This window comes from Merops nubicus, unplaced genomic scaffold, assembly GCF_000691845.1.
Source record: "Merops nubicus isolate BGI_N331 unplaced genomic scaffold, ASM69184v1 scaffold26010, whole genome shotgun sequence".
In the NCBI taxonomy this organism is placed as follows: domain Eukaryota; kingdom Metazoa; phylum Chordata; class Aves; order Coraciiformes; family Meropidae; genus Merops; species Merops nubicus.
This window is the reverse complement of record NW_008582573.1, coordinates 621-25,852: the sequence shown is the minus strand read 5'-3', so window position 1 is coordinate 25,852 and position 25,232 is coordinate 621. Positions and strand designations below refer to the sequence as shown.

Genomic DNA, 25,232 nt, shown 5'->3' with positions numbered 1-25,232 from the left:
GTTTTTAAAGTGTTTTGGTTTCTCACCATTTGGCCCTTCTGCTTTGTCACTGTTATTGTTTTGATTCAAAATGTTGAGATAGGTGTGCTCTGGAGGAAGCCTTTTGTGCCTTTTGCTTTTAATCTGAATGTGCCCAGAACAATAACCATTTGTGACTGATCTATGAAGAGCCATGTTTACCTTTGCTGGGCTTGGGGAGTGGGAGGGAAATTTTAAGGGCGGGAGAAATAAAAATTTATGACATAAGAGTTTGAAGTTAAACAAAAATACTAGTCCAGTAATTCCAATGTACATAAATCTTGAAGAACTTGTTTTGAGTGTTGCTTCTCTGACTGACGTGTTCTCTGCAGGGTATGCTTACATCAGTTCCAGTACATGGGAAAACGATACATAGCCAGGTACTGTGTGGAATTTAAATTTTGCTGTCTTGTTGTCCACCAAGAATAATAGTGTGTACAGTATGCCTTGAATCTGTGAGAAATAAATTACATGAGTAGAAGAGTTATTGTGAAATGATGCATAACAGCTTGAAGTAACTGGTTACTGTATTTAACAAATCTGTGTCCTGTCTGAAAGTCTGGTGTCTGTTTAAGAATGATGTGTGTGTTGTGTTTATTATCAGTTACTTTAAAATCCACCCCTTAAATGCTATCTTTTACAGCAATTTTTTCCTTGAAATAGTGTCTTTGGGGAAGAAATTCTATGATTTATTTATTCACTTGGCCAGAAAACCGTATCTATTGAAATGTTTTAGAAAGGTTATGTATATGTTTTTGCTGAAAGGTGAGTAGTGAATATTCCAGTGCTGCTGTTTTTCAGTTTGAAGTCTGAAGTACCATTGGATACCTCTATGTTCCCATTGAAGGCTGTTTAGGAGAAAATCACTGGGAGTCAGACACATGTACTTAATTATTTGAATATCTTTGCATTAACATTGTTTTTAATGCAAAGTAGTTTTTTAATAGAGTAAAATATAGCAACTTGTTTAAGCCTTATACTGTGGTTGACATGGTAATACTGTTACAATCAAAACTTGTAGGCTTGAAATACTGGCCCTCTTGAACTCAGTGAGAAAATTGTTACTGACTTTGGGTGGGAAAGCATTCTAACTAAAGTGTTAGCTTTTAAATTCAGTTTTAATGCTATGTGAATCTGTTTGTACAAACGACGAACTGGACTATCTCCTTGGAGGTTTTTTCAGAGAAAACTCATCTCTGTTCACGTACCCTAAAAAAAATTTTAAAAAAAGCTGGTTTTTTTAAGGTTCTGATTTTAACACTTGTGTTTAAATTTACTTCAAACTCTAATTTTCAGGCTTTTTGTAAAAATTCTTCGAACTAATTTGTTTGACTGGTTTGTAGAGAAGACTACCACACTTCCTTTTTGTTTACTGATTACCTAGTCTGTGTACTGCATGTTGATGCTAAAAACATTAAGCTTCATAGAAATCATCTGGTGGTCTGCAGAGATACTGAATTTTCCCAGTAACTGTAGGTTTTGAATCTTTCACATTGTCATTACATTGAAGTATATCACAACCAATGCACATGCTCTTAAAATACAGAAATGACAGAGAATGGAAGGGAACAAGGAGTTCTGTAATTCAGGCACTGGTTTTCATTTTTCATCAGCTCTGGTGGTGGTACACAGTAGGAAGTTAGCCTGTACTGATTGCTAACACAGATCACTTTTCTGTTTTCTTCACTTGATTGCTGCAAGTTTAACAAAGTATATGGCTCTTCTCCCTTCCTGCTTGGGTAAGATGTACATGATAATCCCTCAGTTAACTCCTGCTCTCCTGTTGCATGTATGCTAATTTTACCACTGTGTGCACTTCTAACATTTTTTCTAAAACTTTTACAATCAAAATAGAGGATTTGATTTTGGGTTCTGAATATTCTCAGAATATTTATGTTCTAAAATACTTAAGGTTTCCAAAGCTCTGAAGTAAATTTAGCACTTCAAGAGTGACTGCTTGTGTGCTTTTGCTTTCATGCTTTGAGGTTTTAAGAAAGAGTTTGCTGTGATGCTTTTTGTAAGCTACCTATTTTTGTTTTAGAAATAAAACAGCAAATAGGTGGCATTATAATTCTTTCTATAAAACTTCATGTGCTTAACTAACACTTCCTGTCTTGCTGCAGTTTGACATATCTAACTTTTGCTTCTATCCCATTTCACCCATCTTGCAGGAACCAGGAGGGGTTGGGATCCATAGTTCATGATCGAAAATCTCAGACATTGCCTGTTTCCCGTAACAGAACAGGAATGATGCATGCCAGATTGCAGCAGCTGAGCAGCCTGGATAACTCTCTCACTTTTAACCACAGTAAGTCTCATGACATGGTAACATTCATCCTCGTCAGCCAGTACCACAACACCAGATCCAGGCCCCAGAGCCACACCAGTGCATTGCAATGACTTTTGCTGTTCTAGGTCAAACTAGTAGCTGGAATCAGTCAATGGTCTCTTCCCTGCTTTATGATGGAACAATCAATGCTGGCTGATGCCATAACACGGAGCATGGTTAACCACAGCATATTTTAACATTTTATTTTAATTTTTAAAAATTCTATGCATTTCAACTTCATGTTGTACATAGTTGAAAAATTTACTTTTTTCCTATTTGATTTATTAAGTTTTGGATTTTTTCCTCACTTGAGCTTATAAATGATTAGTCTAAAAGTAAAAATATGCAGTGTGACCATATCTCCATGTTTTGACATTCCCTAAGGAGAAATAAGTTTCTTAGAGTTTCTGCAGAGATTGTGAAGCCCATGATTTGGTTTGTCTGGAAGTGAAAAAGCGTCCAATAATGAAGTGATTTTTCTGTTTTCAGTGTGAGAAAGATATCAAGTATTCTTGGAATTTCTGTAGACAATGGTAAGACTTAATCAGGTTGAAGTCAGCTTGTATAAGACTGCTGTATTGAAAACTAAATCTGCTTGTGGCCTATCTTTTTAAACATGCTGCTTTTAAATTGCAAAAAGTACTCTATGTAAAGTATTCTAAAGCACCATTTTTCAAGTTTCAGCTTCAAAAAACGATGAAATGGGTTGACTAATCCAGTAAAATACAATGCTGCTACTGGAAAGAGTTGTGTGCAGTAAAGCAATTATTTGTTAACTGTATGTTCACCGTGTTCATCCTTTTATTTCCCAAAGCATATCTAACTGTCCCTTAAAATCTTTTAGCTCATTGTCTGTAACAAAGCAACAGAGCCTGATTGCACAAGACTTGCCACGTAATCCAGTGGAAAACTGGGAAAAAAACCAACCCCACCAAATCTCTGTTTATAAATGCATTCTCATGGCTGTTTAAATATAAGAAATGCAATTCTTTCATTTTAAATGTCAGAAAACTGTAGCTGTGCAAATTGTTCTTTTCTTGTAATCATTCTGTTACTGCTGTATCATAGTCATTTCTAGATGTTTTTTTGATACATAAAAGAATGAGCTTTTACACTGCGACTACACCTTCAGTAGAATAAAAAGCATAGTAGATAAAGACTGATATATAAAAAAAAAAAAATCATCTCTGGGATGTCAATAACATGACTGTTTCTGGGCCCTATGCAAAGAAATTTTGAACTTCCAGAACTTGGCAAAGTTTACTGATTTTTAGGAAACAGTGAGCTGAAAGATTTTTATAACTGCATGCTTATGTAAAAAGAAACTTTCTGTTCTTTCTATCTGAAGGAAATTCTGAAGGAAATTATGAAGGAAGGTGTCTCATTCAGATAACTTTGAGTAAAACAATGATACTTTTTTTTTTTTTCTTTTAATGTCGGACATTTAATGAATGTCAGGATATTACACCTTGCATTGACCAATGTTTTACACAGTGAAAATGTTGCTGTAAAAGCCATGCTAAATGTGAAATTCATTTTCATATCTTTGTTCTTGTCTAACTTTTAGTTTTGTATAGTTGTCAGTCTGCCTGTATTGTGTATCCAGTTAGTATTTGGAACTTGAATAAATCTTGTAGGTACACAAAGGAAAGATGTATCTGGTGGAAATAGGTGCTTTACTAGTTTCTAAAATCATGGCTCTTTGACAAGATGGTTGTCTATAAATGCAACTTATAAACTTAATTATTCCCTTTCAAATCATTTAAGCAAGGAACAGAACTGAAGTGATAGTGTGATACTTCACATCTCTTATGAATTTCAGTATAGTTTTGTGTTTAAGCATGAGAGAAATGAGGCACTTTTTCAGATTTCTAAAGCATCTCATCACAAACTACAAGAATGTAGGTCTCTATGTGTGGTGTTAGGGCTGGAGGAAAGGGTGATGCTCAGTAGAATAGTGACATGCAAATTTACTGAAATACAAGAGATATCCCCTGATCTGTAACAGCAGTATATGGTCATTGTCAAGCTCATAGTCAGTAGAGATTGGTGTTCTTAAATGGCTTCAAATCCAGTTACCCTGAGTAGTGTGAATGTGTTGGGTGATGTTCATGTGTGTCCATGCAGATGTCCATATTATACATGGTAATTGTACTTCCACAGTTTCTTTTTAAGTTGCATGTGAAAAATAGAATCCAGCACATCAGTTATACATGAAGAATACAATATTAGCTTCTCTGAAATAATAGCAAATAGGAATGAGGGTGGGTTTTGGCATGTATATGGAGAAAGCACTGCTAAGTCAGTCTTCAACTCAACAAAATTGAGTATTTCCTTAAGTTTACAACCTGCTGAAGATTTGTGTCTCTATTAATAATGCAGAGTAATCAATCTATGACGTGTTTGCTTGTTATAAGTTGTTTACATGAAGAACAAAATTTGAACTGTTTGGAATCCTGTCCATTGACTACAGTTTCTAGTTAGTATTTATAATAAACTTTTCACCTTTCTTCTTAACTGGAAGAGAAAACAAATTTCTTTGAAGGGTGTTTCCTCTGTTCTCAGTGCAGTTCTCAAAACAGTTGTTATCTCTTGGTATCTTCAGTGTTACTGAAACCACAGGCTAACAAAGTTTTCTGGTCTCCCACAGGTGACTGCTTTGAAAAAGGATTTTTGTTTTAATTTTGTTAAGGGAAAAGAACACTTCTCCTAAAAGAAAAATATTTTCAAATAGCAGTTGTGTTAGATCTTGCTTCCAAATGCCAGTTGTTCCTTTTCATCCCTACAGAGGTGAAGGTTGTAGTGGGATTGCAACTGCAGAGAAAATACGTGGGAGGAGAAAGAGATAGAGGCAGAGAGAATGCCAAATATGATAGGAAAGGGATGTATACTTCCTAGCAGGAAGAGTATATAAATGCAAAGAAACCAGTGGTTATGGCTATGCATGGATAATTCAGGCAGGGAAGCAAGAAGGTGCAGAAGGAAGTGGCCAGGTGTCATTAGAAAAGAATGTGTAATTTCTTCTGCTCTTCTCTTGGTCTCAACCAGTGTGTCATGCTTGACATTGATTCATTGAGGATAAGCTGACTGTAAATCTGGCTTATCAACATGATCCAGATCAAAATTTTAGAAAGCAACCAGGACATGTGTCAATTTGGCTCTTAAAGATCAATGTTAGGGAAAATAAACAAGATACTGTAACGTGTGCAGGTGCAGGATATGTTTTTTACATTATTTAAATACAGTATGGAGCTAGAAGCTACAAAATAGTTTGATTAAATGTGGAGTTATTGCTCAGTGTTGCTGCAGGGCAGAATTAAATGCTTGAGTCTTCAGCTGCATACAAGTACATGATTGCATTCCTTCAACTCTTAGTGTTTTCTATTTTTATGATGACTGACTTGTTGACTTTGAGATCATTGTAACATCACTAAATTACCATTACACATTTTCAGCTGTAACTTCATCCTGCTGCAGTACTTATTTTAAGACTATATTTGTGTATATATAACTATAAATTTATATACACGTGTGTATACATATGTATGAAACATCAGGTATTTATTGTTTTAACTGTTGTATAATGCTTCTATTATTGACATTTGTACTTAATACATTTCATGATTTTGTGGAAATTGTTAGAATAATTATACACACATATTTTTAAAATATTTAAATGCATATGAATTTTCCTATATTGAATACTAACTTCTGCCAGGCTTTTTACTTGTTAATCTTTTCCTAGTTCAGCAAGTGTTTTGGAAATAAGAAGCATTTTAAATGAGTATGTCCAGCACTTACACTTCATTTGGAATTTCTGTAGGCTATGGCCATTCAGATGCAGATGTTCTTCACCAGTCTTTACTTGAAGCCAATATTGCCACTGAAGTTTGCCTTACAATTCTGGATACTCTGTCATTATTCACAATGGCTTTTAAGGTTTGTTCTTGACTTGGTGTTAACATGTCCCATAATTATCTTTCAGAGAAAATGTTGTTTTGTTTTTTTTTTTAACATTTTTAAAATTATATTTGTATTTTGTAGTGTAGTAATACAGCATTGTATTTTTAGTGTTTCTAGCATTCCATTTCATTATTGTGTTGTGTAAAAGCTGATAATCTCTTGCAGCAAAATGCTTTGGCTTCAGTTATGCATTGCACAGACTCCTTATTGGTCATCAGTAATTATGGGAAAAGCTCCTTCCTCATCACAACTTCATAAAAATATTCATAGAAACTTCAGTGTCTACCTAATGTTAGTGGTAAAACTCTCTTTTAAAGGCCATATGGAGTTAAAGAGCTATTGTATGGCAAAACCATAATTCATAATAGGACACTATCAGACTTCTATGCTGAACTTGGCTGCTTCTTATATTAAGTCACTCATTAATTAACAATAATTTGTGTGTTCCTTTTCAGTAACGTTATTTTAATTTGTCCAGTCTTAAGACTTCTTTTTAGCTGTATCAGTTACTGTCCTGTCCTTTTGCTGACTGCTTGTCCCAGTAAGAATATCATCACTGAGCAGCATACCAGCCGTATCCCCTCCTCCGATCTTAAAAGATGGGCCAAGGATCCAAGGTGGCCAATCTAGTGCAATAAAGAGTTTTATAAATTCACTTTAAATTCTGGGTGCAATGGAAGCAGGGGCGAATTGACCGAGAACCCAGGCAGTCAGTCCAACTCCAATTGTGTGGCCAAAGAATAATGCTATTGTTCTTTCCTCTGCTCCCAGCTGTGCTGATGTCCCACCACTGTTCAGGGCTTTGCCTACAGGAGGCAGCTGGGGGGGGGGGGGGCTTCCAGTCACTGAAGATCCTACATAGTATGTTTACTATGTAGATAAGCTCCCCCCAAACCACTGTAGGCAGAGCCAGGTTTTAGGCTGTTGACTTGGAGGCAGGACACCTGATGTTAATGCCAAAGGCAGGAGCACCTGGTGATGGTCTCCAAATTGCTTCCCACCCACGGCTGTCCAAGCCCTGGGTGAAAACCAGTCAGGAAGGTCTTTCTTGCCTGGTTGTGGACATCATCCACATGTCAACCCTCATTCAGGGCTGGGAGTTTAAACACCTTTTTTTTATAGCTGTTAAGGCAATGCAGTCCAAACCCTGGCTTTGGGCCTTGGAACTAAGCAAAGTCGTAGGCATCAAATCTGATAAAAATAAATCATTTGATGGAACGGTACAGCAGCAGGGTCAGTTTGAGCCAAGGGACACCCTCGGTTATTTCCCTCTACTTTTTAAAGCCTCACAATCTATTACATAAGCTGTTCATGTACCTGTTCACCTGACAAGCATGTGTCTTTTGTCCAAAAAAGTTATTTAACAGTTACTTGTCCTCTGATGACCGGAGTTTTGGCCACTTTACTTACGCAGTTTCATAATCTTTTTGCTCCATCTGCACATGGAACTTATCTTTCTTCTGTTAACTCCAGGTAGAATAGTCCCTTGTCTTTATCTGCATGAATTCTAGTTCCTCTTTCTTTGATCATATCAGTCTACTTCATATTGTTAAGCAGAAAGTCTTCATTAATATTACTTACACAGTCTCATCATGTTAGCCTAGTTATAATGTATGAGGGTCATGCAAAACTACTCCTGGCTGTTCTTCCTGTGACTGAGTTCAGCCCAAGTTGATCAGTCTCTAAGTTATGACTTGCACCCTAAGGCTTCAAGTAGCACTTTGACTAGCACTTGAGCTACTTATGCTAAGCAAGCTAAGCTACGGCTGTTTCTCAAGCCTGTCAAGGTCCCCCTGGATGGCATACTAAGCAGCTGCACCACTCAGCTTGGTGTCATCAGCAAACTTGCTGAGGCTGCACTCGATCCCACTGTCTGTGTTATGGGTGAAAATATTAAATAGTACTGATCCTAATAATGACCTTTAAAGGACACCATTTGTTACTGCTTGCCACTTGGATATTGAGCCATCGAGTGTAATTCTTTGGATGCAGCCATCCAGGCAATTCCTTATCCTTCTAACAGGCCATTTATCAAACCAATGTGTTTCTAATTTAGTAGCAAGAATGTTGTGGGGAACCATATCGAAGACCTTACAGAAGTCCAGGTAGACAATGTTCATAGCTCTTCCCTTGTCCATTGATGCAGTCACTCAATCACAGAGGGCCACTAGAGTAGTGATAGCAATCTGCTTTTTTTGAGCAGAATTAGCATATTGTACAGAAGGCAAGACAACCTATTTTTTTCTCAAGATCATCTTTTACTAGTGGGGATGCAGTTCCCTCTTATCTATTACAACAGGAAAATCACAAGTTACAGCTCTTTCTTGGTAGAATTTTAACTCCTCCTGTGCAAATTCCTACTACTCTAGGTGGTTTTAGTGAACTACCTACTTCTGATGTTGGGCCATGGGAAGAAAGAATATGATGCCAATTTCCTCATGAGAGTAGGGGTTTGTAAGATGTTTTGTTATTTTTCTGTAGTTCTGAAAGTGGTAAGCCTGTACCACCTTTTAGAACTTGAAGTTAGGTGTTGAGGTTTGGGTCATCTATAGACATCTGCTCCAAGAGATAAAACTCTTTCCTATAACTGAATATGCTGAGTGGCTTTTAGCCAACCAATTATGTCTAGATTCCTCTAAAATGGCCTGCCTGTGGCTTCACTGCATAGCATTTGGAGATCTTTGGTCTCCTGCAAGCATTTTTAGCTATTCACTCGCAAAGCTTGAAACCACACTGAGTTAATCTGGTCTGCAAGTCACATTATCAGAACAGCTTTTGATGGAGGACAGTATCCTTCCATTTTTTAATATTGAGGAACATCTGAGATGCCTAGGGCTATGCTAAAGTTCTTTAGTCTGGAGAATTTCTCCTGCATTTCCATGAAAAAAAGTCATCTCTTCCATGTTTGAGAGAGCTTAATGCATCCTACAAGAGCCTAGGTCTATACTGGGCCTCAGGGATCTATTTTAAAAATTTGTTAAATTAAGTTCTTTGAGTTAATACTAGCCTAAAACTTACCTGAGATAATAATGGAGCTGCCTTGTAGCATGCTGTTTGGATGCCTGTGTATAGTAACAAGAAGGAGTGGAGCAATACTTAACATGGTCTTCTCAGTTCTGGACTCTCTGGACTGGATTGAGCAGTCTCTGAGTTGATTCACCTCTTTTGGTGTTTCATAAGAGAAGGGACCTTGTTTCACTCTAGAGTCCCATAGGAACTTAGTGCTTTTGTTCAGTGGACAAAGGGAGAAAAGTGGTCCCCAGAGCAAAACAGAAGCAATATGAATTGTTAAAAGTAGATTGCACAGCCAGTACTCGTGCTAGAAAAATTGGAGGAGGTTAGACTTTAAAAAAAAAAAAAGGTTTGGATAGAAGGCAGCTCTTGGCATTACAGGAGTCAAGAGTAGCCCTGTGCATTGCATGCCCCAGAATGAGCTTTGGAATATTGATGCAGGTACAGCTCTGAAAAGTAAATAGTAACATTGTCCTTAAGAGCCCTTTTGGTTTCAGTTTTACGACAGTAACAAAAGGTGGTGAATGGTGGAGGTTTGGTTTGGGGGGGGCTTTTTGAGAGCACTGTAGCTGGAGGTACTGCTATGAGAAAATTCTATCTGAGCCACTAAAGCCAGTGTGATCAAATTGTGTTAATACTTTGAGTGTTCCTCTCAAAGAACTGTTAATAGTAATTAATTAACAGCTGTGAAAAAGAATTGTTTTATAAGTCTATTCAGAAACCAACACTTTCTTTATAAGCAAGATTAATGAAATGTTAGAAATACCTAATTCGAATTCAGAGATGTTTGTATTAAACATCCTGGTAATATTATGCAAATTGTTTTTTTTTTTTCATTTCCTGTGTTTGGATGGTCTGTATATGCTTTTAGAATAATATAAACGTATCACTGTACAAAACTCTTAAATTCTTACTATCAATTTAAAGAATCAACTACTGACTGATCACGGGCATAATCCACTGATGAAGAAAGTATTTGATGTATACCTCTGCTTCCTTCAAAAGAATCAGTCTGAAACAGCATTGAAAAATGTCTTCATTGCTTTAAGGGCACTTATTTTTAAGGTAAGAAATGTAAAAATAATTAGTCCTAATTATAATTAGTACTCATCCAGTTCTTTAGTTAACAATATACTATGTAAAAAATTAAGAACTGAAATCCCAAATTAAAATTGGTGAATAAGGACTGATCTGATCTCAAGAGTGGAAAAACTTATTATTTTTACAGCAATTCAAATGACTTTTTTTGTCATTAACCAACTGTATCTGTTTTTTCCACAGTTTGGAGGAGTTAATATTTTTTCTTTTTCCTGACAGGCTTATTTTATCAAGCTGCAGCTAGTTATTAATTATAACTTCTTTTCTGTTTTTTTCCTCAGTTTCCTTCTACATTTTATGAAGGTAGAGCTGATATGTGTTCTGCACTGTGCTATGAAATTCTGAAGTATTGTAATTCCAAACTGAGTTCCATTCGTACTGACGCCTCACAGTTACTGTACTTCTTAATGAGAAATAATTTTGATTACACAGGGAAGAAGTCTTTTGTTAGGACACATCTGCAAGTTAGTATACTTTCTTCATTTTTCAAATACTGTGTTTGTAGATGCACAGGGGCATACAAGTGTGCAAAGCCCTGTCAGATAAAGACAAAAGTAACTACCTGGGGTTCAAGCAAGGCTGGTACTATTTTAAGAGTGAGAGGATGGCAATAAAAGTATGTTTGGCACAAGGAAATACTTAGAAACAATTGGATGGACCTGTTTTGTAGAAAATAGTTTTTGTCCGTAGCCAGTGTTCCATTTTGTAGATGTTATTTTGCTTGTTAAGTGGCATACTTTGTTGCATCTGAAGAAAAGAATGCAACAAGCACGTAAAAGTCTAAAATTAGCACATGGAAAATTGTGTGCTCTGACAAAACTGGGAACAGTAGTATACTCCTTTTATGACTTCTGGCTCATTCACCTCACAGTCAGTCTTTAGAGCAGAGGATGTGTGTGCATTAAATTTACACAAGCCTGTTTTTTCTTGCCTATATTATTGTGCAGGTAACTTTGGGGAGAAAAAAAAAATCAAGTATAACTTTACACAAGGGAATAATCTTTCAATTAAAAAGAACAACACTTCCTCTGTAATTGCTTCATAGATACATCTCAAGAGTATGTAATGAAATATGCACTAACAACACATTTGTTTCTGTCAAGGTTATTATTTCAGTAAGCCAGTTAATTGCTGATGTTGTTGGAATTGGAGGAACTAGATTTCAGCAGTCTCTTTCCATCATCAATAATTGTGCCAATAATGACAGGATTATAAAGGTCTGTAATTATTCTTCCTTCCATACTGTACAAAGATACTCAAAGACTCTTTCAAAGCATCTTTTGCAATTGTTTCACCGTTTTATTATGCAAAGAATAGAAAAAGACAGATGTCAACCTAACTTCTCCATGTTTTAGCACACTACATTCCCTTCTGATGTTAAGGATTTAACAAAACGGATTCGTACAGTACTGATGGCTACAGCTCAGATGAAGGAGCATGAGAATGATCCAGAAATGCTGGTAGACCTCCAGTACAGTTTGGCAAAGTCTTATGCTAGTACACCTGAACTAAGGAAGACATGGTTAGACAGCATGGCACGGATCCATGTTAAAAATGGAGATCTTTCAGAGGTAAGAGGAAAAAATTCAAACTAGTTTTAGCATCATAATAAGCTTAACCTTATCTTTCTTGGAATGGAATGCACTATATGTAGTATAATAAGCGTGTCTGAATAAATTTTGAATTGTTGCTAGATTATTTTCAGTGGTTGTTATGGTTTTTTTTGTTCTACCCAATGTCACCATTACCCCACACCCAAGTACATCTGTAAGTAATTTCTGGTTACTAATGTAAGGTATATGTTTAACTCCTGTAGCTGACATGCTACTAAGCCAGGAATACTCAATGCAAACCATGGAAGACTGCTAAAAGATATCTTTGTTATCAGTTGTTAAAACACTTAAAGCCACTCCTTGAATTCCTCTCCAGTTGTCTTTACAGACTGCTTGCTAATAAGCCCCTAATGGTCTTAAAATTGATTAATTCAATTTTTTTTTAGGAAAAAAAAAGCAAGCAAGCTATCTGATTTCACTGTGTTGTTGTAATATTTAATTCTAGTGAAAAGGAGAGTTGGGAGTGGAGATTTTTGTGTCCTAATGTAAGTATTTTATCAGGAAACAGAATGGATTTTGTCTCTTTCTTGAAGTTTTTTCCATCTGGAAGTAAAACATGTTGCATGACATCACTGAATTTCATAAACATGTCTGTTAAACTTAGTATCATGTAAGCAAGTAAATATCCCCAGGAAATGGTAGCTGCTATTTTACTTACTGATATCTTAGTACTAGGATTCTTTTCTTCTGTGTAGTGGCAACATTAGATTGTATTTTGAAGGAAACAACTCCAGCTCTGTCAGAAATCAAGTTCTTTTAGTCCTTTTCAGGCCTGTTTTTAATTAATTTTTTTTAAATTAAAAACTTAGAATCTTTGGCTATATGACTAGTTGAGGAACTCTCAAAATCACCAAGCCCAACCCCATACAAAGTATGAATTGTGGAGAATTTCTGACAGACTTACCTTTTTTACTTCACCTTCAGTGTCTGAGGTCCTCCAGCCTCCAAATGTAAACTGTTCAATTGAGAATTACAGTTGTAATAACACTTTGTTGTAAGCCTAATTCTTTTTAGTAAAAATAGAATCTTGGCTCTTTTTTCTCCTTTCTGTGGAGAAAAGTGATTGGTGTCAACTTTGTAAAACATCTGAAGTATTTGAAGACCACTTTGCCCATCTTCTTTTTCTTGTTCTCCAGACTACACCAACCAAATACCCTCAAATTCCTTTCATAGTTCAGATCTCTTCTCTTTCTTTTGCTGCTTTGATTTGTAACCATTTTTTTCCTACATTTTTCTTGGTCTGGAGCCAAGAGGCAGACAAAGCAGGTTAGCAGAACAACCACCAAATCTTGAGTAATTAGTAGCTCTTTTGTTTCACATAACACTTAAAATACTTAAAAAAAGAGATTTACCTGTTTTTATTACATCATAGTGTTCCTACCTGGTAATTTGTCATCTGTGGTCACTCTGTGTGCTGCTGTTTGTGCTACTCAGTGCTCTGACAAAGGAGAGAGTGCTTTTGCAAAGTTACTGTTTTGTATAAATGAGATGTAGATTTCTTACACCAGTCACAGGACATCTCCTGGGAAGCAGCAAAAAGGAAAACCAAAGAAATTATCTTGGGCTGGGACTCTTCTTATGTACCTTATGTTTAGTAGTTCCATTATCACTGTGATTTTATAAGATCTTTACTGTTTTTGTTCTAGGCAGCAATGTGCTATGTCCATGTAGCAGCACTGGTTGCAGAATACCTCACACGAAAAGGTATGATTTTGAAATCTTACTTTATTGTTTATATTTTTAAATTACAGTTTAGGAAAAGCAATAGTTTCCCTGAGGAAGTTGTAGGTATTTCAGCATTAGCCAAATTAAAAATTCTGACCTAACCAGTCAGCATACTCTCGTATGTAAGAGTGTTTTTGCCTACCTAACAAGCAGCATGTCAGAAGACGCTAAAGTAAAAATTTTAGGCAAGTAAAAAAATTTCGTTTTATTCCAGAGCTGCTTGTAGCTGAAGTCAGACCCATTCCAAAGCAGACTCGTTGGTGAATGTTCTTGTTCAACAAGTAGTCTCTCACTGTATGTAGGGATACCTGCCATTGCCAGAGAAGTCAAAATGAATGTGCAGCTTTTTAGATGCTGAGTCAGTGGTAATAGTGCTCAGAATGCTTCGCCTGTCTCGGCGTTCTGTGCTAGCAGCTGTCTGTAAAAGCAAGTTTCTGACGGCCCTTGAGAGAGGTTAGCAAGCTTTCACCTATAGCATCAGGACAGTTCTCAATCAGGGATTTGAGAAAATAAAAGATTATCTGGCTTTTATTAAGAAAAATAGATCTCTAGAAGAAAATTTCAGAAATTTGTTAAGACTGATTATGACTTTGAGCTAATGTCTTGTTTTTGTAGGCAGACAAATTCATGTTCACAGCTTTGTAGTTTTGCCTTTTCGTGGCATTTCAAAATGAAGAAAAGTTACTGGTCTACAAGATGCCTTTTCTCTGTTCCTTTGTGCCTCTTGCCAGATAACTTGTACAGGCTCTCCCCTCTGCCTCAGTGATTTCAGAAGCTTGAGATGAAATCTGAAACTAAGCTGCTTGTCAAAGTTACTGTGTCCGCTTGGAAGCTTGATAACAACTAATTGATAACTAGAAATAATCTGTATTGATTTGTGATTCCATGAATGACCTGCTGGTTTTGTCTACTGTCATATAAGAGTTATTTCCTCACAGTAATATAGAGGGTCCAACTTCTGCCTGTGGTTATGTCCAGGAGCAAAATAAAACTGTGCATTTGAGACAATCATTCAATAAAACCTCCTGTGGTCAAACTCCCACCTGAGCAGAAAGAATCTTTGTAGGAATCATCTGTGAAATAAATATGAGCAAGTCTCTGTGCTTCTGTATTCAGTAATTACTGAATGCTCTTGAGGGTTTAATAGTTTTTTGCCAAAAATCCTGATTTCCTGATTCAGCAGTCTCATATAATAAGGAAGAGCTAAAGAGAATGGGTAAAAGAGGTAGGTTTCATGTTAGAGCATTCTAAAGTCCATTTTTGCTAACTACTTCATTTCAGTAAAGGAATTGAAGTTGCTGGGGCTTTTTTTTTCTTGTTTATAGATTGACTTCCTGTATCTACAGCTGAATAATCTGGTTTGTCATCCATCCGTCAATCACTTTGTGTCCATTCATATTGTTCAGATGGGGGAAGCTGGTCTGTGTACACAGTTCCAGCACGGCTTCAGTTTAATTAAATACTGTGCAAGTAGTCTTGATTGCCTTAGATTTAGGGTGGGGTAGATTAGACACAGGCTTAAGATAAAATAAGAAGATTCAGACACTTATTTTGGTAGGTAAGATTCCAGATACTAACATTTGTGGCATTTTAAAACCTGTTTATACTTAAACAATAATGTGAGCTCTGGTATTTTAGTCATGCAGTGGGAGGCTGTATTTTTTTAAAAAATCATTAGTTTGGTGGCAAGTATATTGAAATATGGCTTCTGCCTTATCCAGCATCACAAAATGACCTAACGTTATCTTGGTGGAGCAAAGTAAATTTATCTCTCTTTTTCAATGACAGGGATGTTTAGGCAAGGGTGTACTGCTTTCAGAGTCATCACACCTAATATAGATGAAGAGGCTTCAATGATGGAGGATGTTGGAATGCAGGATGTTCACTTCAATGAAGTAAGTAAACATTAGTGTGCTGGAATTGATGCACACTGAAGTGCTGTTTGCTTTTCCAAGTTTTATGTTTCAGTCTGGAGGCTGACTAATAAGATGGATATTTTAGTTGTTTTCTTTGGTGCTGCTCTTATCCTAAAACTGAAATAAAATTTTCTGTGAGCCTTAGAGAATTTCCTATATACATATAGTTTAAATAAAGCACTAGCACATCACTTCAACACCAGTACTAGAATAAAATAAGTAAAATGGGGTTTTAAGCTAGTTGACAGAATGAACACTAATGTGCCTTATTTATCAGAGTTAACAAGATCTGTGGTTTTTAAAACTGACTTTGATTTAGATTGTCACTATGTTGTCAATCATGAAAATGTATTCACTGGTTTTTGCTGCTCTGCAGTTTCCCTGTGATGACAATGAAGGTAGTTTTACTGACACCACATTTGCATCAATGTTTTTTTGCAGGGTTTGTTTTCTGCCCTTTTTTTTTTCTTCTTAAGTTTCATTCCTTTGTTTTGTCTTTGCTAATCCATCTGTGCTAACTCTACATGAAATTTTACTATTAAGAAACCTATATGAAAAGATTGCTAATAAAGAGCTATGTCTACACTGTGCGCTTGCCAGTGTAAGTAGGAGGGGGGACACAGACTCCTACTTGCAGAAGCTGTGTTGGAAAAATCCCTGATGTGTAAGCATAATTGCGTAACAAAAAATGGTTTTTGTTTGTGTTCCAGTTTGTATATGTCAAAGGTGTATGACAAAACTATCTGACTGAGCAAATTGTGGCTATACTGACAGATTTAGGAGGAACAGACCAAAGGCTTAGTGGTTTAGGCCTAGGGTGCCTGTATTTTATTCCTATGCTCTGGTATTGCTTTGTTCTTACAGCTTTAAAACAAAAATTGTTAGTTAACTTGCCTTTTCCTGGAAAGGCAGGATTTGAAACTACTTGAAATGAGAAATATAATGCTTTTTAGTTCCAAAGACACCCAGTAGAAGATTGCTTTTTTTTGGATCTATGTGCTATATTTAAATCACGGATTCTTCTGATCCAAGGTGGAATTGAGCATGTTACTTGAAGCATAATGTAAGTTACTCTGTGAGACAGGAGGTGGGTTCCTGGTGACTACTGCTGATGGAAATTTTGTTAGAAATTCTTGTCAATGGCAAACCATTTGTCAGAGCTAAAATCTTTCATCTTTTTTAAAATTGGCATGTCTTTATTCTTTTTCTAATTAACCAGTCCCTGCAAAAAGAATATAGGGGTTTTTTTCTGGGTCATTGAACCCTATGCAAATTTATTTCCATCTCTCAGTATTTCCATGGAATGAAAGTAAGCCAAGAGTGAAACTATAAGCCTGTGGAGCTTGCAAAAGGATCAAAACTTGCCAAATTCCATTTTCCCCTGCATGCAACTCTTTTTAAACTTAACTGTGTAGTACTCAATAACTTCTTATGGTTCACCCCAAGAAAAGTAATAATAGGGAAGAACAGTTTAGGTTTTAGTAGACTAAAAATCATGGATAAATTAAGATTACCAGTATTTAACAGAAGTACTTCAAAACAGGTAGGGTGTTTCCTCGCCCTTCCTTAAGAAGGAAGTACGCCTTTATGTAAGCAAAACTGTATTAGTCTTAAGAAAAAAAAAAACCAAATATGACAGATGAATTAGGTACAGAAATCAGAAAGTATCTTTCAAGCTGTATCTTACTATGAGCAAACTGATGATCTGATGGAAATTCTTCCTATACGTGGTAGCAAGAATCATGTGGAATTTCCTTCTTAAGACTTGAGATTTCACTATATGCAGTTACTTTAGAGTTAAATCTCTGAAAGAGTAATTACAAGTGTGAGAGGTCAGGGAGGATCCCTCCATGTCCCTAAAATAAGCAAAATGCAGTTTATATTCTCCAGTTTATATCAAGTCTTCCTAATAAAGTGAAATTTCTCTTAAGACTTTATGTAGTTTCACATTTAAAAGATTGAATTTCTTTAAATACTCAATTCTCATTTTAAAAGAATTCTGTCTCAGTCCAGGGCCTGAGACATTTCAGACATTTCTCAGGCCCTGAATCATTGCTTAATCTAGCCAGTTGGAAAACCAAAATTTTGTGGTTGTATATTTGGGTTTGGTTTTGGTTTTGTTTGTGGGTTTTTGGTTTGTGGTTTTTTTTTTTTGTTTGTTTTGTTTTTGGTTTTTTTTTTTTGTTTGTTTGTTTGGTTTGGGTTTTTTTGTTTGTTTTTGTTTTTTTCTTTTAATTAAGTACTGTGTTCCTTCCATTTAACAGCTGTTTACCCAGACAGCCCATTCAGCAGCACAAGTCAAATTCTCCTTGCAGAACTAAAAATCTTCTGGGTATCAGAAATAGGAAAGTAAAAGCCTGGAAGCTGATACCCTTTCCATGCTAGACTTTGCTGTAAGCAATCCATCTGGGCTCTGATGCTAGATCAGAGCTATGGCTAACAGGCTTGTAGCAGGTGACTGATTTCATGCAGATTAAGGCTGGAAACAATTTAATTCAAATGTGATTTTTTTTCCAAAATAAACTCTGCCAGAATGCATCTCCACCACAAATCTGAAGTCAGTCTCTACCTTCCTATATTTTTTTCTGGTCTCTTTTTAGCTATGACTCTCCATGAGAGGAATTATTCTCATTTGCAGATTGGTAGACAAAAGTGGGGTTTGCTCCTTCTACTTGGCATTTGTGGTGTCTGTAATCTTATGCCCAGTGCTATACACACACACACACACCCCTCAAAGTCAGGAGAGGCATCAACAAACTGGAAAAAGACAACTCCTAAGGACGTTAGTGGAAGATTCAGACTCTTCTAAGAGGTGTGCCATAGGAGAAATAGAGGCTGCTCTCACAGGTTACAAGGGAAACTCCGGTTGGATATATGGTAAAGACTTCTTCCCATGAGAATGGCCAGTCTCTGAGATGGGTGGCCCAGCAGTGTTGAGTGCTTTTCCTCCCTCCTCTCAGCTCTCCCAAATGAAGCACTTGCTCTTTGTGTTTCTTTTCTGTGTGCAAACCAAATTTTACTGCTTTGCTGCACTTGGATGACCTCTGGTGTCCAAGTTAAAACTGCTGGTATAAAACAGGGTTGTTGAACATCCCTCTGGTCCAGCAGTGACACTGGGCTTTCTGCTCTCACTGCCTGCTTGCTGAGGATGGAGATACGGGGAGTGTGTGCAGCCCCATAATGACTGGGGAAAGGAGGAAATGTTTTAGGGACCCTTGCAGCACATAGGTAAGGGTAGCATTTTGCAGTCTCTTTTTGCTCTCATTATTGGAGTTGGCTTTTCTTAGTGATGTCTTTATGCTCTCTTTAGTCCTCTGCCAAAGGGAGGAGGGGATTAGAGTAGCACTGGATCCCTTCTAAGGATAAAAGGCATTATTTCTCGCTTCTGGCTTCACCAGTCTGATGCCAGACTGGTACCAGGTGGCCTCAGGAAGTAGAAATGTCATGTCTTCTGACACCTCTCAGTCTCAGAGTTGGATTCTCTTGGAGGTTCTTAGAGCTCCAGACATGTTTGAAGAGGACCGAGATTTTTTGGAGTATGTGGATGGGAATGGGCTTCTTCACAGTGATTCTGTCATGCTCAGGCTGTGGCCAAGTATATGACAGCTTTGTCACAGGAGCTGTAAGCTGTACCATGATATCTGGAAAATTGTCTGTTCTAACCAAGTTAATGAAGTTAGACAAGTCATTTTAAATTTATGAGAACTAGAGCAAAGTAATAACACTGCCTTAGTTTTGTGACACTTAATGAAGTAGAAGAAATTAAATATGCAGAAAACAAAAAAAAAATATGGTCAAATGAAGGAAGAGACTCTATCATGGAACTGTTCTAATGAAAATATATTCTTCCATTCTAATGTGTGGGTAAGGATAGTTCCTATTTAACAACCTTAAATGTCTTCTTGCTACAAGGATACTGGGATCAAGCCCAGCAAAGCCAAGGTGGTTTCTTGTGGCACTTGTGAACGCTGTTTTGACCTGTCAGGATTTCTCAGCTTCCCTGTTGTGTGTCTTGTTATTCTGAACCAAGTGTACTAAACTCCACTACTGATAATTACATCTGAGTACAGATTTGGTGTTGTATCTTTTTGCTTTATAGTTGATGTAATTTGTTTGACGGTTTCCCTCAGAAGCGTTGCAGTCAAGTGTTTGTGTAGCTGCCTTTTAAAAATAACCTGCTTTGTGCAAAACAAAAAAACCCCAAGGAAACAATACTTTGAAAAAAAATGCATTAGAAGGTAAGACAAGGGTCTCTAAGACCTTGGGTCCTCACACAGGTGTCATTTGTAGACTTCAAAGGTCATTCTTTCTAAAAGAACAATGCTCTTTGTGATAAATGTAAAGAGTACATGTGTATGCTCTGACCATTATGTTTTGGTTTATTTCCTTTCAGAAGTTTTTGATTGCCACAATAATTTAAAATACTATATGTAGATAATTTTGGTTAGAGGCAAGCTCTCCCTTTTCATTGGGAAGAACTTTAGTGCAATTTTTTGCTGTGCTTTTTATGAGTACTGAATTCTTCTACTTTTTCAAATGTGTATCCAAATCTAGGATGTGCTGATGGAATTGTTGGAACAGTGTGCTGATGGACTCTGGAAGGCAGAACGCTACGAACTCATTGCTGACATATATAAACTTATAATTCCCATTTATGAAAAACGGAGAGATTTTGAGGTACTAAGTTCATCATAATCAAATTTGAGTAAGAAAAAAGATCCAATTTTTTCCAGTCTAACTGTGTGACGGATTGGACATCACAGAACAGTTAAAATTACAAGTGAAATACAAATTTGTTGATGTTTTTGTTTCAATTTTAAATTATAAACATTTTTTCTTTACATATCATTACATAAATAAAAATTAATCTTGTATATTGTGATTCTGATACAAGTGCTAAACATATAACTGCTGTTCAGTCAGCTTTGTTGGCTTGAGACAGCAAAGTTCTGCATTATTCTTTTACCCCATGATTGTTTTATTTTTAGAGGCTTGCTCATTTGTATGACACTCTTCATCGAGCATACAGTAAAGTGACAGAAGTGATACATACGGGCAAGAGACTACTGGGAACTTATTTCAGGGTAGCATTCTTTGGACAGGTGAGTGTTATTTAATGTCCATTTGCCTGCTCTATACAGCAAGAAAAAACATGAATTACTTTTACAAGGTATACTATTTCATCATCTATATTGATACCAGGACACAAAAAGTACAATAAATGTGTTCTGTAAGAAATATTTGAACACCATCAATAATTTAGTTTAAAATATTTATCAATTCTGATAATGGTTCTTCCTCATTTTCCTCAGTAAATTTTTTGCCTTTTTTTTTTTTTTCTTTTTCTTCTTTTATTTACTACCTTAAGGCAGCGGTAAGTTTCCTATGATGTCAGTCCTTAGCAACGTATCAACTTAATGTCTGTAGTGCTACAGTGCGGTTTGCAAGGCTGCTTCTTAGATTGGTCTGCACTAATAGCCATTGCAATTCAAAAAAGTAACATTAAGTTCCATTTAGAGAGCAAGTCACTCTTTTCTGTGCATCAGTATTGCATGCTTGGAACCCAAGTTTTGGCTGTGTATGGGGCAGCTTCACATCCTCTAATGTGTGTCTAGAATGCGTATCAGCCTGGTGTCACGAGTAGCACACTACATGCATAGCCCAGTTGCTATTTGTTCAGCTGAGCATGGAGAATTGTAAAATACTCTGAGCAGTATAACTTCACTTGTATTCTGTTGTCTTTTATGACTTTATAGCAATACCAGTTTACAGACAGTGAAACAGATGTTGAGGTAATTACAGTAACCGCTTACCAAGCAAGCGATGCAGTAAGAACTACTGCATTTCACCCTAGTTTGGTGTGGGTATTTTTGTCAATCTAGCCTGTGTTTAAACATGAGACCTTGTGCATTTCTATTTCGTCTGTTTCGTTTATGACAAAAATATTTATTTTCTGGTTTCAAACATGAACTCAGACATGGCTTGTTGTTTTAAACCAGTGACCTGTTTCACTTCCCGCAGACTCTGTTTTGCATTGGATTATGGTTTTAAAACGAATGCTTTATGTAATAAAAATAAAGAAGTGGATGTCAATATAGTACAGCATAAAATTAAGATTTTTTTTTACATAAATTTCATTTTCTGCAATTAATTTTTTATTACTATATAAAATTTTCAGATTATTTTAATGTAAACCATTGCTAAAATATTTACTTAAGACTCAGTCCTGTTGGGCACCAAGGTTTCTATTTTGGCAAGTGAAACAGTGCTGAAAGTTCACTTTTATTTAAAAGTGAAGAAAAGTTATCTCAAAGGCTTGGCACACCATAAAATTACAGCAAACCTGTAAAGTTTTAACTGTGTGTTTCCATTGTCTTTCACTCATTCTGTAGCAGATGATTACATTTTTCTGTTCTCTTTGTTCTCTTAGGAAACCTTTTTTACTCTAGATTTTCATTTCTCTTTATTTACATTTGCTTGAAGCCTGATGTTACATGTTTATATTTGCTTTGAACCACACATGTTATGTTCATCTTAATCATTGCCGTGTGTGTGTTTTTTCTTTTGCCAAGATTTTGATTACTTTGTTTTTTACAGGGTTTCTTTGAGGATGAAGATGGAAAGGAATATATCTATAAAGAGCCAAAGCTCACGCCTCTCTCAGAAATTTCCCAAAGGCTCCAAAAACTCTACTCTGACAAATTTGGATCTGAAAATGTCAAAATGATTCAAGATTCTGGCAAAGTATGATGTTTATTCTCTCTAAAAAATTCTAATAGATTGCTTCCACCAAACCACATGAAGTACTGCAGGATCACTGCTACTCATTTGGCACACACAAATGTGTGTCTAAAAGCTCTGCTCATTGAATGGCATGAGAGAAATATCATCTGCTATTAAGTTTACCTTTACGAGCAATCAAAAAGCTTAACTTCCATAGTGTTACCTCTCAAAATAACGTATCTTAGAACAAATTTGGATTATGATCATATTAGGTGTTAACTTCAGCTATATTTCTTGCCAGTTTATGCATTGTCATTCTTTGGAGGTTTTTCCCTTTTCTGCACCTCGAGAGCAGAGTTCAAACTATGTTCTGAGAAAAGTGCCAAATGTAAATAACATTTTCATTCAATATCGGTTGTTCTTGTTATCCTTTGCCTGTGTCTCTGAGCCTGTTCATTTTTATGAACACGTAAACTGTAGGGGGGAAAAAAAAAATCACATAAAGTCATCTGTTTAAAACTAGATTTGTCACAGAAAATTCTTTCCTTTATAATTAAAAGCTCCAAAACTGGTGATCTGTAGAGTACTGCAGTATTCCGTAAGCTCAGAAGAACACATAGTTTACAAGATGCTTCTCTGCATTCCTTTTGTTACCTTCCTCAGCCAATTTTGAACTTCTGTTTGGCTTCAGATTTTATGGTGACTTTCTCATATTATAATTTCCTGTCTCTTCTGTTCCTTGATTGTACTGGTAAGATCACAGAGTTCTGTGCTTCTCGGCCAGAAAGCACAACAGTGGTGGGCTTTGCAGTATTGAAACTTTAAAAAGGAGAAGAGGACTTAAGGCCTAGATTTCTTGCCATGGAAGGCAAGAGATTTATATTGGAATCTCTGTTTTTCGCAGCTCTTCCGTGAATTGTGATGCCTGTTTTTGTCAGCATTTGTAGGGAACAAAGTTTTCAGTCAGCAGTCTCAGAATGAGCACATAAATGACTACATAACTTCCAGTCCAATAATCTTAAAAAAAATACCAGATTGAAAAAATAAAAAAATAGAATCAAGCAGCATGTTGCAATAAAAATGCATAACAGCAGAGGCTCCTTAACTGTGTTTGCTGTTTGCTCCAGGACTTAACCTGGTGACTTCATGGGTATATTTCCATTGTTGTTTCTTGTATAACTTTGGTTATAAAAGCGAAATGTCTCAGAACTAGGCAGAGATAACATCAATATTTGGTGTGGGACTAAAGTGGTAGGCAACAGCTTTTAGAAAAAGATGCACAGGTTTGGGGCCCCCTTTTTATCCTGGGGCTGAGGCAATTCACAAAAAAACCCCAAACAAACAAACAAACAAACCAAAAAAAACCCAAACCAAACCAAAACAAAACAAAAAAAAACACACACACAAAAAATTCCTTGGTCCAGTTAGAAACCCTGTTGGGCGAAGTCTTGAGACCTTATCTACTGGTACTGGATACTAGTTGCTGCCAGTCCATGAGGCTTTTACTCATCCAGTTCACAAAACAAAATGAACTGAATAGTGAATTCTTCAGCTTGCCCTGCTCCCACCAGTATATTCTTTTAGACCCTCATGGGGTGTCAGGCATGAGACAGGTTGGGAGGAATGCCTTCTGAAGGTGGTATCTGAACTATTTACAATGTAGAGGCTTATTTTTAGTTATTAACTTTTTTTTATCACTGGCAGTTTTGGGTCACCAGTCTACTGTCACATCAGCAGTCATGGAGGACAAGTATATTTTGCTGGGCTTTCTTGTGTCTGTGCCTTCCAGCATTAATCATGGCTATAACTCTGTGTTATGCCCTTATTTGCAGTTCTGCATGCAGCAATTATCCATGAATATTTAAAAAAAAATAAATACAAACCCACAACATGCTGGGACACACCTGGCTGCAGCATCTCCCCAGTAGTTAGAAACTGAGTGCACAGGAGCCCTGTGAGAGCATTAACATTTCCTGTGTTTTCAATCATTTAAGGGTCGAGAGACCAAATTTAGTTTCTAATAGTTGTGCAACTGCAATTAAATCTACTTTATTCACTGTTTCATTTTTTGTCGTGTTTTTAAGGTAAATCCTAAGGATTTAGATTCAAAATACGCATATATTCAAGTTACACATGTAACTCCCTACTTTGAAGAGAAAGAGTTGCAAGAAAGGAAAACAGATTTTGAAAGGACTCACAACATTCGTCGCTTTATGTTTGAGATGCCTTTTACTCAAGGTGGTAAAAGACAAGGAGGAGTGGAAGAACAGTGTAAGCGACGGACTATATTGACAGGTACTGACTGAATGCAAATTTCCTTTAAAAGAAAACTGCTTTTTTATTTATTTTTAAAAAAAAAAACTGCTCTCTTTAATTTTTTTTGTTTAATTCTTGATGCTATGTTTTTCTATATGTTGTGTACATTGTTAGAAAAAATCCATTGGATTTCAGACGTGACTGTTGGAGGTGACAAGAATTGGAAATTATACCAAAATACAGTTAGACAAAGCAACGTTTTTAAATTAGTGCATACTTGAAAATAACACTCAAAAATGTGATAGACAAACACTTATAAATGACCATCTGAGAATATGTCTATCATTGTGTTATTTCTTAATCCTCTTGGAAAAAGAGGGTATGACTATGTTCTAATAATAATAATAATTTTCTTTTTTTAATGGTGGATTGTCTGCATGTCCCCCTTTGCCCTTCCCTGTGCTCACTTCTCTTTGCTATAAGCCATTGAAGAACAGTGGTTCTACACTTGCTGATCTGGGTGTGGGATTTTTCAGCATTCTTTCAGCCTTTGGTCATGTAAAATGCATTTTAGTTCTT

General features: G+C 36.4%; 1 protein-coding gene across 1 annotated transcript in view; it reads left to right on the top strand.

Moving 5' to 3' along the window:
• LOC103770851 (dedicator of cytokinesis protein 9-like) overlaps positions 1-24,692 on the top strand; it is a gene marked incomplete at both ends in the record, with an annotated part of 40,304 nt that extends 15,612 nt beyond the window's left edge. The window contains 14 exons of the mRNA XM_008938132.1: positions 351-398; positions 2,190-2,326; positions 6,171-6,286; positions 10,250-10,387; positions 10,702-10,884; positions 11,524-11,637; positions 11,776-11,991; positions 13,680-13,737; positions 15,547-15,653; positions 20,229-20,351; positions 20,663-20,782; positions 21,431-21,466; positions 22,272-22,418; positions 24,482-24,692. Of these exons, the coding sequence (XP_008936380.1) occupies positions 351-398; positions 2,190-2,326; positions 6,171-6,286; positions 10,250-10,387; positions 10,702-10,884; positions 11,524-11,637; positions 11,776-11,991; positions 13,680-13,737; positions 15,547-15,653; positions 20,229-20,351; positions 20,663-20,782; positions 21,431-21,466; positions 22,272-22,418; positions 24,482-24,692 (1,754 nt within the window). The remainder of the gene's footprint in view (positions 1-350; positions 399-2,189; positions 2,327-6,170; positions 6,287-10,249; positions 10,388-10,701; positions 10,885-11,523; positions 11,638-11,775; positions 11,992-13,679; positions 13,738-15,546; positions 15,654-20,228; positions 20,352-20,662; positions 20,783-21,430; positions 21,467-22,271; positions 22,419-24,481) is intronic.
• Positions 24,693-25,232: the final 540 nt, after the last annotated feature.